General features: G+C 34.4%; 1 protein-coding gene and 5 non-coding genes across 6 annotated transcripts; 5 read left to right on the top strand and 1 right to left on the bottom strand.

Annotated features, from left to right (window-relative positions):
* The first annotated feature begins 325 nt into the window (after positions 1 to 325).
* On the top strand, positions 326 to 397 carry Trnaw-cca (transfer RNA tryptophan (anticodon CCA)). Its single transcript has one exon. It is a non-coding gene; the product is annotated as a tRNA-Trp (tRNA).
* Positions 398 to 2,533: 2,136 nt separating this feature from the next.
* On the bottom strand, positions 2,534 to 5,089 carry LOC128236401 (protein CEPU-1-like). The gene is made up of 2 exons (XM_052951248.1): positions 4,933 to 5,089; positions 2,534 to 4,188 (listed from the first exon to the last, which is right to left on the bottom strand). The coding sequence occupies exons 1-2, from the start codon at positions 4,967 to 4,969 to the stop codon at positions 3,278 to 3,280; spliced, it is 948 nt and encodes a 315-aa protein (XP_052807208.1). The 5' UTR covers positions 4,970 to 5,089; the 3' UTR covers positions 2,534 to 3,277.
* Positions 5,090 to 13,187: 8,098 nt separating this feature from the next.
* Trnaw-cca (transfer RNA tryptophan (anticodon CCA)) lies at positions 13,188 to 13,259 on the top strand. Its single transcript has one exon. It is a non-coding gene; the product is annotated as a tRNA-Trp (tRNA).
* A 616-nt stretch (positions 13,260 to 13,875) lies between these two features.
* On the top strand, positions 13,876 to 13,946 carry Trnaw-cca (transfer RNA tryptophan (anticodon CCA)). The gene has a single exon. It is a non-coding gene; the product is annotated as a tRNA-Trp (tRNA).
* A 1,160-nt stretch (positions 13,947 to 15,106) lies between these two features.
* Trnaw-cca (transfer RNA tryptophan (anticodon CCA)) lies at positions 15,107 to 15,178 on the top strand. The gene has a single exon. It is a non-coding gene; the product is annotated as a tRNA-Trp (tRNA).
* Positions 15,179 to 15,836: 658 nt separating this feature from the next.
* On the top strand, positions 15,837 to 15,908 carry Trnaw-cca (transfer RNA tryptophan (anticodon CCA)). The gene has a single exon. It is a non-coding gene; the product is annotated as a tRNA-Trp (tRNA).
* The last annotated feature ends 1,098 nt before the right edge of the window (positions 15,909 to 17,006 follow it).

Raw genomic sequence — 17,006 nt, 5'->3', positions numbered from 1 at the left:
GCGCTACCCTATAACCAAAACAGCTCATACTGTTCGGACCAGCTGGGCAAAATAAATAAAATAAAACCTTTGCAGCATGTAAATTATCAAGGCCCTGTGGCGCAACGGTAGCGCGTGTGACTCCAGATCAGAAGGTTGCGTGTTCAAATCACGTCCAGGTCATTTTTTCCAAATATATTTAGTATTCTCTACTTTCATTTTGTTTTACTTCAAATATAAACTTCTAAAACGGTTCGAACTACCTATAAAGTAAAAAAAACACGACAATACAACTGTTCGGACAAGACACAATACAATTAAGACAAATTTAGACACTTTTTGTCAAGGCCCTGTGGCGCAACGGTAGCGCGTCTGACTCCAGATCAGAAGGTTGCGTGTTCAAATCACGTCGGGGTCATCTTTTATTTGTTTTTGTTTTTTAAATTAAAAGTTGAATATGTTTATACAGCTTTGACTTTTGTTTTCATTTGACCTTTATTTACAAGGAACTACGAGGTTTATCCAAGAAGTTCCTGGACATTTTTGATATATTTAAATAAATGAAATTGAAAGAAGACAATAGTACAAAAATAGTTGTCATAGCGTCCGCACTTCTTTTGCAATATTTCGTGTTGATATGTTGACTATCCATATATCTATTAATTTATCAATAATATGGGGGTTGGGGGGCGGCGGGGGCGGGGGCAAATTAAGTGGCGCACTCAAAAAATGACATCAATAGATATATCCCGGCTTTTGATGACGCGAATGCATCTGATCAATCTTTAAATCAGTATTATTGTTATTTATTTCTATGTTATTTTTTTTTTCGAATAAAAAAACGATGGTTTAATAGGAACGTCCACATCGTTATTACATAAACATTACCTCACTGAAAAAGCAGTGTATCGAACACCGAAATGTCAGTATACACTTCAAGTAGAAATTGTCTATATATTTTTTGAAGTCTATATGGCATGTATTATTTTGGCATAATACTTGTATATTGAAGCTCTTTTATAACATAATCATATAATAATTATATGCCAAAATAAGATATCGTTAGGAAATTCAGGTGCACAACTGGATTTTAAACGTGTTTCGACGTCATTAGTTTCATAGAATAGACCAATATTTCATCATTTTCCTTAAAGTGACACACATGTTTAAAATTTATACATACACATGTATAACAAACATAAATTTTGAGTGATAAACCTTCTTCTTACTAAATTATGCGTTTATGGAAAATATAATTATTGTTAATAAGATTGTAACTGTGTATCTAATGGCTGAAAACGCACAAATATTAAATGATTGGTGAGTCCTTAAAGATTCACAGTGATCAACTATAATCTCATTAATAGGTAGAAAAACCGTGTTGTCTCATGCCTTGAATTATTGTCTATCATACAAAATATCAGTGCAATATTGCCCACGAGCACGTCGGCGTTTTTTCTTTTAAACATTTTATATAAATACGTCATCACATTTAGAATTTATTAAAGAAGTCAACGAAGGCCTGGAACTTTTTCTTAAAAATATTTGAATGCATCTTCAGGAAATAGTGATGATTAAATTTGTTCTCGTGTTTACAGTTTTCGGGACCTAAGTCCTCATTTCTAATACGTATTCCCAGGAATCGTGTGATAATCTATAAAACCTATCATGTTCAGTGTGATAATCTATAAAACCTATCATATGCCACAGTCTTGCAGTGAAAGGAAACATTATTTTGTGACTCCGCCGCAGAGAAAAGAGATCCATTCCACGGGACGTTGTGACCACTCACATACAGTAATTGAAACGCAAACCAAATAGCAAACATATATAGAATCATTTCGGTAGATATAATTATACTAAAAGGGACCAGACACCTAACGTTTTTTTGGAATGAAAAAAAATATGTCAAAATTACAAAAACAACAACAATAGGATATCGTTGTGTATAACGCATTGAATCTTAGTAAGTTACTTACTGATGTACCACATCGCTTTCGACACATTTATCTTTCGCAGTTTTTGTGCATTTTCCCAATTCGAAATCTACTGGGTTTGTCTGCCCAGTAAGATTAAAAAATAGCGTCAGTATATTTATCAAGTGAATTTTTACATGTTAAATATACATAAAACAGAGTTTCTAAAAAGGACAGACTGTTTCGTGAAGCGGAAAGCTACTGCGAAACAACGTAGACACAGAGCCCGAGAGATAAATATCGGTGATGAAATTGATCGGTTAAATTTTTGAAAGAGATCACTGCTAAAAATGACAGCGCGTTGGCTAAAACGTGTTTGACTGGTTAGTGAGTGAAACGATCACACGACGTGCAAGGTATTCAGAAAAACAACAACATTCCGAGCTATTTATAAACGGTGAAACTTGCCCGATAGCGTGTGAGACAACATGACTGTTGCGCATATTCTTTAAATCGATCCTGTAAAATAATTTGTTATAGGCCACATTCTAGCTAGTATTGACAATTCTAGGCTTGTTTTGAGAAAATACTGTATTTGCTGATATAGGGACCATCTGGTGTCTAGTGTCTAAAATAGGTTAAGAATTATATACTCATTTTATCAATTCAAATCATCAACAATTTACATCAGATTTCTGTTAAAATAAAGAAGAAAAAGTCAAACTGCATTAACTTTAGTATTAATGTATGTTCTTCTATTTCCCAAATTTATGAGTAATCAGCAAGCAAAGCCTTTTCTATTGATACCAAACATATATTGGATCACAAGGCATCCAAATTTAACATTTATGCCAATACTGGTTACATGCTTTTAAAGTGACACTCTTATTCAAAATCAATATATACATACACATGTATAACACACATCAATTTTGACTGATAAACCTTTTACTACTTACTAAATAATGCACTTATGGAAAATATTAATTACTGATAACAAGATTGTAACCGTGTATTTAATAGCAGAAAACGCAAAAATATTAAATGATTGTTGAATGTTAAAAGATTTACTGTGGTCCAATATAGTCTCATGAGGTAGAAATACCGTGTTTTATGTGCATTTCTTTCAACTTAAACTCAGTATCCTTCATAAGAACCCTTGTTTTCGACATGTATTCATCCTTTTTCAAATATTAAAACAATTGTATTAATTTAGGTAAATATCATTTGGGAGTAAGAGTGCATCTTTAAAATATATTTACACATTAAGGCAATACATTTCGCAAGTCCCAATCATAGTTCTGCTTATTTCGAAAGCGTTATGATTTTCGATTTATTTTGTCGTAATTCGCATCAGGGACATATGATCCGTTGGCGTTAAATTAGTTGAGTTCCTTAAGTTCAACGACATTCACAGTTGCTTTGGCAACGCGCCCATCTCCCTTCGCTTCGCACGTGTACGGTCCAAAGTCGAAAACGGTCAAGGCACCCGTGCGAGAAGCCAAGGTGACGAACTTAGCCGGTATATGTGCACCTGCCGATTCCATGTTAAAGTCATATTTCCATGTTGTAGACATCACTTTGTTACCATGAACGTCAATCCAGTATGTTTCGTATAACGGAGCCCCTTGCGCGATACACGCTAACGTAAATATACCTCCCCTCTTGACGTAAACGGTATTTTCCATAACGTCTACCTCGACAGGAAACCTCACGATAAGATTGATCTGATGATCCTCGTTACTAACAGAATTCTCTCCACGACACGTGTAGACGTCGGTAGCGTAACGCTTGACGTCAGGCAGAACAAGTTTGCTCCCCGTGATGCCGGTAGGCTGTTTGTCGGCACCCCTAAACCACGTTATGTTCGGTACGGGTTCGCCAGTAAATGCGCACGTAAGTTCCACTGTGCCGCCTTCATCGACGTTCACTTCCGGTGAGCTTGTACCGCCATAGTCGATTTTCGGAGCGACCAAGATCAGAAGCTGTACGTTGGACAGCACCACTTGTTGATCTGACGTGCACGTGTAATTCGCCGCGAATGTGTCCGTGACCGACTTAATCAGAAGATTCCATTCAATTTTGGATGTCTTGACGACCTCAATCTGGTTCGTGTATTTGAGTACACGTACACCGGAAGTGAGGTAAGAGTCTTTTGATGATTTCCAGCGGACCAAGACCGTGTCGGGGTCCAAGCCGGAAGCCAGGCGGCATGGCAGTATAACACTATCCCCGCGCCGTCGGTAGAGTTTAACTTGCGGGGGGTTCGCATCGCCGCCAGTAAGTAGCAGACCTGTAAATAGACGTAAATATTGTGTGTTTTACTTACTGTAGAACAAAGGGATCAGGTATTAACAATTTCTTTCCATACAAAATCATCAAAGTTGACTGAACTGTATCCAATCGGATTTCACTTCATATTAAATTTAATTAAAAGGTGATTTGAATGTCCTCGAAATTATATTTGGTGGTAATTTGATACAATGTAAAAATCCAGTCTCCATTTTAATAGTAAAATGATAAATAAACCTTCTCCATAACTGGCTAACCAAATCATTTAGGATATCTTAAAGCTAATTATGGCAATAATTCATTTCAGTTATATTGGAAGTCATAATTTGTCCCCTTTTTAATACTTCTTTTATCGAGTTATCTGGTATATTTTAATGAACAAACAACAACCGGTAACTAATGGATATTTACTTAATCAGAAACTCGTAAATTGTAAGTAAAACAGCGTTACTTGCGGTTTTCGGCACAATGAAGTATTTTCTGCCCTATTGTCAAATATTTAAGCCTTATTTGATTTTTTTAAGACGACTTACCATGCTGCATGAATTTTGTTCACAATTCACACAACATTAAATCGTTGATTTTTAACTTCGTAAAATGTAAAAAAGGTGCTTTAAAATTATTTGAAATGGATGAGTAAGCTATAGAGGATTTAGAGGCCACGCCAAATTGTTAATAGTTAAAGACGGATATCGCAGCCGCTTATTAATTATAAAAGTGTAAAACAATTTGTACTTTTTCTTACCAACAGACATAAATCCAGCCAACAAAAACATCTTCATATTAAGCACTATATTTCTTTGTTTCTAAAACGTCTGATCGTTCTTATGACTTCGTGTTTATATGAAGCCGTTTTCACCCCTGGTGTAGTGGCTTCTTCCGGGATGCTTCATTACTGGCTGCCTTCAAGTGTTTGTTACAGTTTGAATAGATTACTGACTAACACCATATGTTCAGGCTGATTGTTTTAGAACAAAAGGGTTTTTTGTTCTGACCGAACAGTGTAAGGTTAACATGTTTTTCTATATATCGTACCGTCTTCGTTTCAGTTTATACATTATGTTTCATTACATTATTTTTTTATTACGCTCAACACATAATACAGGTGAATAGAGCTAGACATAACATCATATTATTCTATATACCTAATTTATACGTCCAATCGTTGACGCTCTTTTAAACCACGTGACCATACAGTATTATTTCCGTATTGGGACGCACGCGCGTACAAAAATTCCATTTTTTTCCGTATTGTACAAATCACAGGTCCCATGCATAAATATAACATAATTATAATATAAAAAAAACAACAACAAATAATGAGCCAGGTTTTTTGGGTCAGATGTTAAAGCATAATATGTTTTAGCGTTCGTCGCCGGCATCACCTAGATAAGTTTCAGCACTGTCACTACATCTGAAAACATACCACGTTATCCTGGTTCCATGCATCTGATAGCTTTTGGTATGTGTTGTACTATGAGTTTGTCGATGTCGTTCAACGTGTTCGCAACCTGTACTGATTCCAACAGTGTATACACTAGCGTCGTCTCGAGGCCGCCCATGTAGAATGTTTACAGCATAGAAAAACACGTCAGTATATACGATGAATCGCAAATGATAACAATTAAGTTTTGTATTTGCTTCGGACTTTTGAAAGTCAATTAAGGAACTGTTTTGGACACCTAATATTTACGAGCTATTGTCTATGTTTTCTAAGCAGACACCTATCTTAATGCTCCATCGGAAAAAAACAATACCCGATATGACTGTCACCACAACGGCATCATGTCCTATTATCGATAAGAGGTAAAATCGATGACGGACATTTTGTTTCGAAAGCAAATTAACCCCATGGATATTATTTGAAAACAACAACACACTTTTGCCGCCACTGCCGACCCAGCTTAAGTGCCTCTGTATACTACGCGTGTACAAACAGGAGCGGGTCCAGGATTTGACGTTAGAGGGGGCGGAATTTAAGGGTGTAACCTTTTGACTTGCACCACTCCCTCAGAACCGAAATATATTTGGCTTAAAATATTGACAGGGGGTAGGGGTATCCCCCAAGGAAAATATAACACTTTCTAGTCAGAAACTGTGCATTTTGGGCGTATTTTGTTACACTTTGCTTCTATATCGAAATGAAAAGGAAACTCTGACTATGTTAGGGGGCGCGCGACAGGTGCGTCCATCCTGGACCCGCTAGTGACAAGTATACTATATTACACATGCCATGTGCATATACAACCATACAAGTATATTGAATGATTACTACTAAACCAAGACTGGAGAGGCGGAAGGAGATATCAAGAGGTTATACGCGGAAACACCATGAATACATTAACTGCGTTCAGACCACTGTCAGAAAATGATGTTAAGAACCTTGTGTATGCATCAAAATCTGCAACATATAAACTTGATGTCATTCCAACCACACATTTGAAATATTATTTTCACAATTTTCTCCCATTGTTACTAAAAATATAAATCGGTCTTTGACATCTGGTGTGTTCCCTGATGAGTTGAAAGGTGCTGTGGCTAAACCTTTGTTAAAGAAGAAAAGGCTCCCTCTGTAACTATCGGCCTGTCTCACTTATCATTTATCACCAAGATTATTGAAAAAGCTGCAATAAACCAAATCAATGAACATATAGAAGCTAAAAATCTCCTTCCATCTTACCAAAGTGCCTATAGAAAATAACATGGTGTTAAAACAGCAATGGTCAAAATGTATAGTGATCTCTTGGAAACCATCGATAAGAATCAAGTTACAATTCGAGAGGTGAAAGCGAAAAGGTTGTATCTTCTGTTTTATTTAATGACACTTAGAACCTTATCGCATTCACCCCTCGAATTGTAGTCATGGTTGAATTGATTGCGGCATTTGACACCATCGACATTCCGATACTGATTCGAATCCTTCAAAACGAATTTGATATTCAAGGCACTCCCTTGAAATGGATCGAATCTTATCTCATGAACAATGAAAGTCATGGTTGAACAGTCTGAATCCGAAATCGAGTCCCACAGTGGTCTTGTGCTTGACCGGTGATCTTTATCCTGTATATATCGGCTCTTAATAGAGTGGTGCAGAAATATCCAGTCGATCTGTATGGATACGCTGATGACCACAAATTTGCATAAAAATTCAAGCGGGAAAGGCTTAAAACGCGTCAATTGCTTATCAACACATCAACAGTTGTCTCAAAGAAATAATCGCATGGATGACTACTTACAAATTCAAAATTAATAACTCTAAATAATTATGAATGGAACCAAACGTCAATTAAAAAAGTAAATATTACAAGTGTCAACATTGGTGGTTACAGCGTAAAATGTGTTGGTCATATCAGAGATCTGGGTGTTCACATGACCAATACGCTCAATTTTGACCATCACATCCGAAAACAAAATCCGCTGTCAAATAGCGCATGTGCAGTTACGGAATCTTAAAGCTATACGTAAAGATCTCACAAGAAAATCAACGGAAGCATAATTGCATGGATTGGTTCACTCTCACATTGATTTCTGCAACGGTCTCTTCACCGAAATTTCAGCCTACCAAAACAACAAACTACAACGACTCGTCCAGAACGATACCGCTAGAGTGGTCTTAAATGCTTCCTATGAAGAACTAAGTGCTGAACTAGAGGGAAATGTTTGTACCTATTCGAGGAAGATAAGACTTAGATCACATAGTGACACTCAATTTATCATTCCAAAGCAACGAGCCAAATTAGCTGACAGATCAGCCGTCGTCATTGGTCTCAAATGGTGGAATGATCTACCTAGGTATCTGAAAAACATTGAAGCTGAAGCCACTTTTAGATCAAAATTGATAACCTATCTGTTTAGTCAGTTTTATGGGCAATGATAGTTAAGATGTGGACAATTTTACTTGTAACTGTTTTCCGTAATTGTGAAGCGTAATAAAATAATTTATTATTTTTTGCGCTATATAAATGCTTTGTATTTTTATTTGTATATTGTATATCTTAAACCACAGGATCTGTTGAGTTGGGAGTCTGATATATTTATAAGCTCGCTGTTGGTTAAATAAGATAAGTTTATCATAGGAACCAAAAAAAAAAAAATCAAAAAAAAATCCGTTCTTTATCTAACCAATTAAAAATGCAACATATTTTAAAAATATTTAGTTTTCTCTGGAAAAAATACTAGTAGATAAAACAAAAACCATAATCTACAACAGTTGACATGATAACAAACAAAAAAAATGAGTGATAAACCTTTTACTTCCTACTTCATAATGCATTATCCAAACTATCAATTAATGATTACAAGATTGTAACTGGGGTTTGATAACTAAAAACGCACACATAGTGGTTAAAAATGTTCATGACACAATGATATGGATTAAACTGGACAAGGGATTCTTTAAAATCGAGTCTGATATATATCTCGTAGCAGTCTACATGTGGGGCGATTCGTCACCCATTAACAATATAATTGATACGGACCTTTTTCAGCGTTTGGAAGAAGATATTAACCACTACCAATCATTAGGTACAGTGATGATCGCTGGGGACTTTAACGCCAGGACTTCATGCAAATCAGATAGTATAATATGTGATATGTATATACCGGGTATAGATTCAGAGGATTATATATGTGATTTCCCACTTCCAAGATATTCGCTAGATAACGGCAATAACGCACATGGAAATAAATTGCTGGACTTGTGTAAAGCGACTTCATTAAGAATCGTAAATGGCCGTTTAGGAGCGGACTTTGGTATTGGTAGTTATACATGTTTTAATACAAACGGTTCAAGTGTTATTGACTACCTGTTACTTAGCCAACACAATTTTAAATTGGTGAATAAATTTGCTGTTGAACCATTTAATACTTACAGTGACCACGCTCCTTTAGCATTTAATATTCTATGCAATACGCATGTTACTAAAGACATACCTTATGCATGTGATTATTTAAAATGGAATGACGAAGAAAAAGATGTGTTCAGAAATGGTTTGATTGCCAGAACTACAGACTTTAATACAATACTTCAGAACACTGATGTTGATTTTGTTGTCAATGGTTTTACTGATATTGTTCGTGAAGTAGCGGATCCATTGTTTGTCAAGCATGCTATGAAATACCCTTGTTTCGAAGAACGTGTTACTACGGAGTCGTCGAAATGGTTCGACCAGGAATGTAAAAATGCTAAATATGTGTATAAAAACGCTTTGTTTGTTTATAACAATTCTCGTGACGAGAATGACAGGATTGAATTATGTAGATTGAAGAAACTGTATAAAAATATTATTTCCAGGAAACGGAGAGCATTTAAGTTCAAACGATGCCAAGAGTTTGAACAATTAAAGCGTCGTAAACCCAAAGATTTTTGGAAATATTTTAAATCACAGAATTCAAATAACAGTAGTAATATACCATTAGAAGATTTTAAAACCCATTTTGAGTCTATGTTTACAGATATCAATTTTGATTTAAATGATGATGCAGAAAATTTTAATATGAGTCATGATTTTAATGATTTTAGCAATACTTTTGGAGACTTAGATTGTCCGATAACATATGAAGAAGTTAGTAAAGCTATTTCTGTGATTAAGATAAATAAATCACCAGGTGAAGATTTTTTGTTGAATGAATATTTTATTGAAGCCTGTGATATTTTAGGAGGCTATATTACGGAGATATTTAATAATATTTTAAATTCTGGGTGTTTCCCGACTGCTTGGACAAAGGGCATTATTATTCCTCTTTATAAGAAGGGAGATAAGTCAGATACAAAGAATTATAGAGGTATCACTTTGTTAAGTAATTTTTCAAAGCTTTTTACATGTGTTTTAAATCGGCGCATATCTAAATGGTGTGAGGAAAACGAAGTTATTTCTGATGCACAATTTGGCTTTAGAAAAGGCAGATCTACTGTTGATGCTGTATTTATTCTTCATTCTATTGTTAAAAAATATGTCAGCGCAAACAAACGACTATATTGTAGTTTTATTGATATGAAACGTTGTTTTGATTCCATATATTTAAATGCGTTGTGGTTAAAGCTGTATAGAGCCAATTTAGACGGTAAAATGTTACGTATAATACGTAGTATGTATCAGTCTGTTAAATCATGTGTAAGACATTGTAATAGTTATTCAGATTATTTTGATATTGCAGTAGGTCTTAGACAAGGGGAGATAATGTCACCGATGTTGTTTTCTCTATTTGTAGAGGACTTGGAATTGTTTTTGCAAAATAGAAATAATATTGGCTTAGAACTACACGATATCTGTTTAATTTTGTTGTTATTTGCTGACGACATGGTTGTATTAGGAGAAACCCCAGAAGATTTACAGATGTCATTAGATCGTTTACACAGCTATTGTAATAATTGGGGACTAGAGGTTAACATAGCAAAAACTAAAATTGTTGTATTTAGAAAGAGAGGTGGTGTTAGGCATAATGAGAGTTGGTTGTATGGACATGAAATATTGGAGGTTGTAAATGATTTTAATTACTTAGGTGTTACATTGAATTATACTGGTAGTTTTGCCTTAAATACACAGACATTGTATGGTAAAGGATTGAAAGCTCTTAATATGTTGTTGTCAAATTTAATAAGATACGAATGTAAACCAAAAGTAGCTTTGCAGTTATTCGACGCATTTGTAGCGTCTACTATTACTTACGGGTGCGAAGTTTGGGGGTTCACAAAATCATCTCAGTTGGAAAAATTACATTTAAAATTTTGCAAAGCTATACTTGGTGTTAGACAGTCAACTTCTAATGTCGCTGTATATGGTGAACTGGGTAGATACCCTTTATATATTAATAGGTATGTACGTATTCTGAAGTACTGGTTCAGAGTCAAGAATAGTAATAATATAATCATGCATTCTGTAATGAGAGATGTTTTGTCAGATATTGGTGTTAACGCTGATAACTGGTTTTATAAGGTTAAAGATTTACTTACACGCTATGGTTTTTATTATGTATGGTGTAATGATGAACAAATTAATGAAAATCATTTTATAACTATGTTTAAGCAACGCCTTGTTGATGAATATAAACAACAATGGTACGCAAGTATTAATGAAAATAATGTCCTTACTGTATATAAGGTAATTAAAACTGCACATGAGTTTGAACCATATTTAGATATGATATTGTCAAGAAACCTTAGAATTGCTGTTACAAAATTACGTATATGTGCTCATAATCTAAGAGTTCAAACAGGTAGATATGAAGGTATACAGAGAAATTTACGTATTTGCCAGATGTGTAATTTAGATGAATTAGAAGATGAGTTTCATTTTGTGTTTAATTGTTCTAGATTTAGTCAATTAAGACAGACGTATATAAAAAGATACTATAGGGTTAGACCTAGTATGTTTAAGTTTGTACAACTATTATGTACTCAAAATAAAAAAGAGCTATCCATGTTAGCCAAATACGTGTACGAGGCTTTTAAAATAAGATATGATATGTTGGTACATGTGTAGCTACACGTATTGTGATTATGTATGTAAACTTGTTGATATCATTATTATTTGTAAGATTCATATCGAGGAATAATACAACATTTATATCGTTTGATATATGCAATTTTGAGTTGTTAATATGTCAAATATTCTGTAATAACAATCAGTACAAAATATCATGCATCACATATTTCCGTGACTATTATGTTCTTATATTGAACAATATTTAAGACAATATTATGTTCCAAATAACTTTGTAACGAAATATGTCATATGTTATGTTAAACAACATTTAAAGTTTAGTTATATTAGTTCATCCATAGCTATCCGTTTATTATGTGTCTGCTTACTACATTGTATAATTGTACAATTCATGTATTTGTATACAATTTATGTATTTGTATGCAATATGTATGTTTATCACGAAAAACTGTATAAGTTTAAGTGAAAATAAAATATGTTCTGTTCTGTTCATATTAAATGACTTGTGGGTCCAAAAATAATTACAGCGATTAACTTTAGTCTCATAAAGTAGAAAAACCGTGTTTTCTGCACCTTTCTGTCAAATTAAACTTGGTATCCTTCCATAAGAATCATTGTTTTCGATATTCATTTCTCCTTTTCGGTAAATTAAAACTATTGTATTAATTGTGGTACTGCTTATTTGGGAGTAAGAGTGCATCTTTTAAATTTGATAATTACATATATTTTTGTTTTAACACAACATATTTTGTAACACAACTTGTTGTTGAAATAATCAACAACAAAAAAAAACAGCAACAACAAAAAACAATGCAGTATACGTTTACTTAAACTGCTATCTCATAGATATACCATTTTTACAACTTCTTATTTTTTGTCTTGGAAAGAGCATTTTTTGCGTAAATATCTGCAAACCAACGATATAAGATTGTTAACAAAAAATCAGATCGTAGATTTTCATATTTCCGTTTGTAAATTAATGTTTTATGGCTTAAACCGTTACTAACGGTTTAGGAAAAATGTATAAAACATCAATTTTTGAACTTACATATAAAAGTCTGCGATCTAATTTTTTGTCAGCAGTCCTATATAATTGGTTTCCATGGATTTTTGCAGAAATTGGCTCGTTCCAAGACAAAAAATAAAAAGTTGTTCAATCTGTGAGAGTGCCGCTTTAAAGTGACACTCTTATTCAAAATTAATACATGCATATGTATAACAATCAGAAGTTTTGTATGATAAACCTTTAACAACTTACTAAATACTGCAATTATGGAAAATAATTTCTGAAAACAAGATTGTAAACATGTCTTTAACAGCAGAAAGCGCAAAAAGGTCTACTATAGGCTCCTTATCATAAGGTAAAAAATACCGTGCTTTATGAGCATTTCTTTCAAATTTAATTCGGTATCCTTTATAAATACCATTGTTTTCGACATTTATTCATCCTTTAAGGGCTGTTAAAACAATATTATCAGTTGTGGTAAATCTTATTTGGGAGTAAAAGTGCATCCTTAATTTTATGTTTTTGTTTCCATTTGATCCGTAAAACTATCAAGGCCCTGTGGCGCAACGGTAGCGCGTCTGACTCCAGATCAGAAGGTTGCGTGTTCAAATCACGTCGGGGTCATTTTTTATTTTTCATAATTTTTACTCCAAAGATTAGATTATTTCTTTTTGACATTCCTTTTCGCTTAACTTTAATTTAGCGAGAACTCCAAGGGATATACAAAAATGTTGTGGACATTCATTTTTTTCATTTAATGAATTTTAAACAAAGTTCTTAATTTCCCTAGATATTTGACCGGGAATCTCGTCTACATATGCAATATTTCGTGTTGGTACGATGACCTTTCAATAACATGGCGAAATTCTAAGAAAGCGTAGGTTATAGTCGGATAAGAGGGTGAGAGTAGTCTAGTGGTATAGGTATCCGCCTCTCACCCAAGATGTTGTGGGTTCGATCCCCACCAGGGTTTGTCTCTCATAGCCTCTCAAAAAGGATAATCATTAATAATTTCAATTTTCGCGAGTGTTTAAATGTCCTCCTACTGCCACTCATCTGATACACACTGTGTCATCCAATGACGTTTTATTTTAAGTCAGTTAGATGATCTGAAAAAAAATCTGAATGATTTAGAAGGGCTTGTTAGCTACGCTCACTCAACCACCAATTTATCATTAAGATCATGTCATATAACTATTACTTACAGTTAAATAAACAATAACCCGACTTTTATCATCAAGGCCCTGTGGCGCAACGGTAGCGCGTCGACTCCAGATCAGAAGGTTGCGTGTTCAAATCACGTCGGGGTCACTTTTTGTTTGGAATATTTTTTCTCTCAAACTTACAGAATATTCACTTACGTTCCAATCAAATAAAGCAGCTACATTCTCGTTCACCAGAGTAATGATGCTATGCGTACCATTTATCATTTTCAAACCTATGATGAATGAGAATGAGCAATGAGAACTACCTGAAAAATATGTCGGGGTCATTTTATTTTCATTCCTTTAAATATTGTTCTGTTACAACATTCCGTTTCGTTTGTGTTTAATTTCAAAAATGCTTATACGCAAAAAAAATGTTAATCCCGTTACTGGATAAAATAAACTGGCATTGTACTTTGAGCGTAAAAGGTATTGGTTGAAATCCTAACTTGACAGTGATATCACGCAACATGCCAGGCAGAGGCCGTTTCTGGATTGGAAGTAAATGGGGCGTGATATTTCATGACCTGACTCTAAAGGCATTTTGACTAGTTTTAGTATAGAATAATGCATTCTAGCGTAATTTGCCCATATTTTTCTACTGTATTGACAAGTTCGCCATCTGACCAATGTTCTCCGCTTAACCTTTAGTTTATACTATTTGTTTTGGGGTTATCTTGGTAAGGTGACGAAAGCTGACAGCTTATAGAAACACAATGGAGCAGAAACCAGTACTCAAGTCCATTTTGAAAGCTATGAGAAAGTACGCCTGGTAGGGATCCTAGCCACAAAATATAGGGTGAAAGGCGGACACCAATCTTAACCTTTCTTGCTTTACATTCTTGGAACTTTTTTATTCATCTTTCAGCAAGGAAATCAGCCTACATGTACCACTTCTATCCAACATTCATCGTTCTCTGGAACCTGCTCACACCAGAAGAATTCATGCATAGTGTCCAACCGCGTCGTGTTTTAGTCGTCCCTTGGTAGAATGGAAATCATTTAAATCCAATTATATAGATTAACTCACGGACATACTCGTACACCGTACTGTCGTTATCAACAGAAGTAGTCAGCCAGGTGCAAGTCGGCCCTTGGTAGACTGGAAGTCATATACAACGATTTAGATAGATAAGCGCACGGACATAAGACAGTAACGCTGTTATCTACATATATCTATGTGCAGTCTACAAAAATAAAAATAATTTAATGTCATCTAACTATTACTTACAGTTAAATAAGCAACTACCAAACGCTTATCATCAAGGCCCTGTGGCGCAACGGTAGCGCGTCTGACTCCAGATCAGAAGGTTGCGTGTTCAAATCACGTCGGGGTCAAATTTTATATGACATACATAATTGTATTTTTCTTAAACTTTTATAGTGTTGTTTTTCGTCTGACTCCATATCAGAAGGTTGCGTGTTCAAATCACGTCGGGGTCACTTTTTTATTCAAATATTTTATTTCTCTCAAACTTTAAGAATATATTGCTTTTTCTCCACATTTCATTTCGTTTTATTTGAAATTAAAACTGCTAAAGCTACTGGAACTACTTATAAAGTGAAAGAAACAGCTAAAATATGACCATTCTACAAACCATAATAAATGAATACAACTTGTGCTTATGAGATATCAAGGCCCTGTGGCGCTACCCTATAACCAAAACAGCTCATACTGTTCGGACCAGCTGGGCAAAATAAATAAAATAAAACCTTTGCAGCATGTAAATTATCAAGGCCCTGTGGCGCAACGGTAGCGCGTGTGACTCCAGATCAGAAGGTTGCGTGTTCAAATCACGTCCAGGTCATTTTTTTCCAAATATATTTTTCTCTCAAGCTTACAGAATATTTAGTATTCTCTACTTTCATTTTGTTTTACTTCAAATATAAACTTCTAAAACGGTTCGAACTACCTATAAAGTAAAAAAAACACGACAATACAACTGTTCGGACAAGACACAATACAATTAAGACAAATTTAGACACTTTTTGTCAAGGCCCTGTGGCGCAACGGTAGCGCGTCTGACTCCAGATCAGAAGGTTGCGTGTTCAAATCACGTCGAGGTCATCTTTTATTTGTTTTTGTTTTTTAAATTAAAAGTTGAATATGTTTATACAGCTTTGACTTTTGTTTTCATTTGACCTTTATTTACAAGGAACTACGAGGTTTATTCAAGAAGTTCCTGGACATTTTTGATATATTTAAATAAATGAAATTGAAAGAAGACAATAGTACAAAAATAGTTGTCATAGCGTCCGCACTTCTTTTGCAATATTTCGTGTTGATATGTTGACTATCCATATATCTATTAATTTATCAATAATATGGGGGTTGGGGGGGCGGCGGGGGCGGGGGCAAATTAAGTGGCGCACTCAAAAAATGACATCAATAGATATATCCCGGCTTTTGATGACGCGAATGCATCTGATCAATCTTTAAATCAGTATTATTGTTATTTATTTCTATGTTATTTTTTTTTCGAATAAAAAAACGATGGTTTAATAGGAACGTCCACATCGTTATTACATAAACATTACCTCACTGAAAAAGCAGTGTATCGAACACCGAAATGTCAGTATACACTTCAAGTAGAAATTGTCTATATATTTTTTGAAGTCTATATGGCATGTATTATTTTGGCATAATACTTGTATATTGAAGCTCTTTTATAACATAATCATATAATAATTATATGCCAAAATAAGATATCGTTAGGAAATTCAGGTGCACAACTGGATTTTAAACGTGTTTCGACGTCATTAGTTTCATAGAATAGACCAATATTTCATCATTTTCCTTAAAGTGACACACATGTTTAAAATTTATACATACACATGTATAACAAACATAAATTTTGAGTGATAAACCTTCTTCTTACTAAATTATGCGTTTATGGAAAATATAATTATTGTTAATAAGATTGTAACTGTGTATCTAATGGCTGAAAACGCACAAATATTAAATGATTGGTGAGTCCTTAAAGATTCACAGTGATCAACTATAATCTCATTAATAGGTAGAAAAACCGTGTTGTCTCATGCCTTGAATTATTGTCTATCATACAAAATATCAGTGCAATATTGCCCACGAGCACGTCGGCGTTTTTTCTTTTAAACATTTTATATAAATACGTCATCACATTTAGAATTTATTAAAGAAGTCAAC

Source organism: Mya arenaria, chromosome 6 (genome assembly GCF_026914265.1).
Source record: "Mya arenaria isolate MELC-2E11 chromosome 6, ASM2691426v1".
Taxonomy (NCBI): Eukaryota; Metazoa; Mollusca; class Bivalvia; order Myida; family Myidae; genus Mya; species Mya arenaria.
This window is presented reverse-complemented; position numbering and strand designations above follow the sequence as displayed.

What these genes read in the sequence shown, in the direction of transcription:
- LOC128236401 (XM_052951248.1), bottom strand. Translation starts at nt 4,969, where the DNA reads ATGAAGATGTTTTTGTTGGCTGGATTTATGTCTGTTG. An exon ending in GGCTGGATTTATGTCTGTTG is followed by an intron (nt 4,189 to 4,932) that starts GTAAGAAAAAGT and finishes GTCTATTTACAG; the next exon opens with GTCTGCTACTTACTGGCGGC.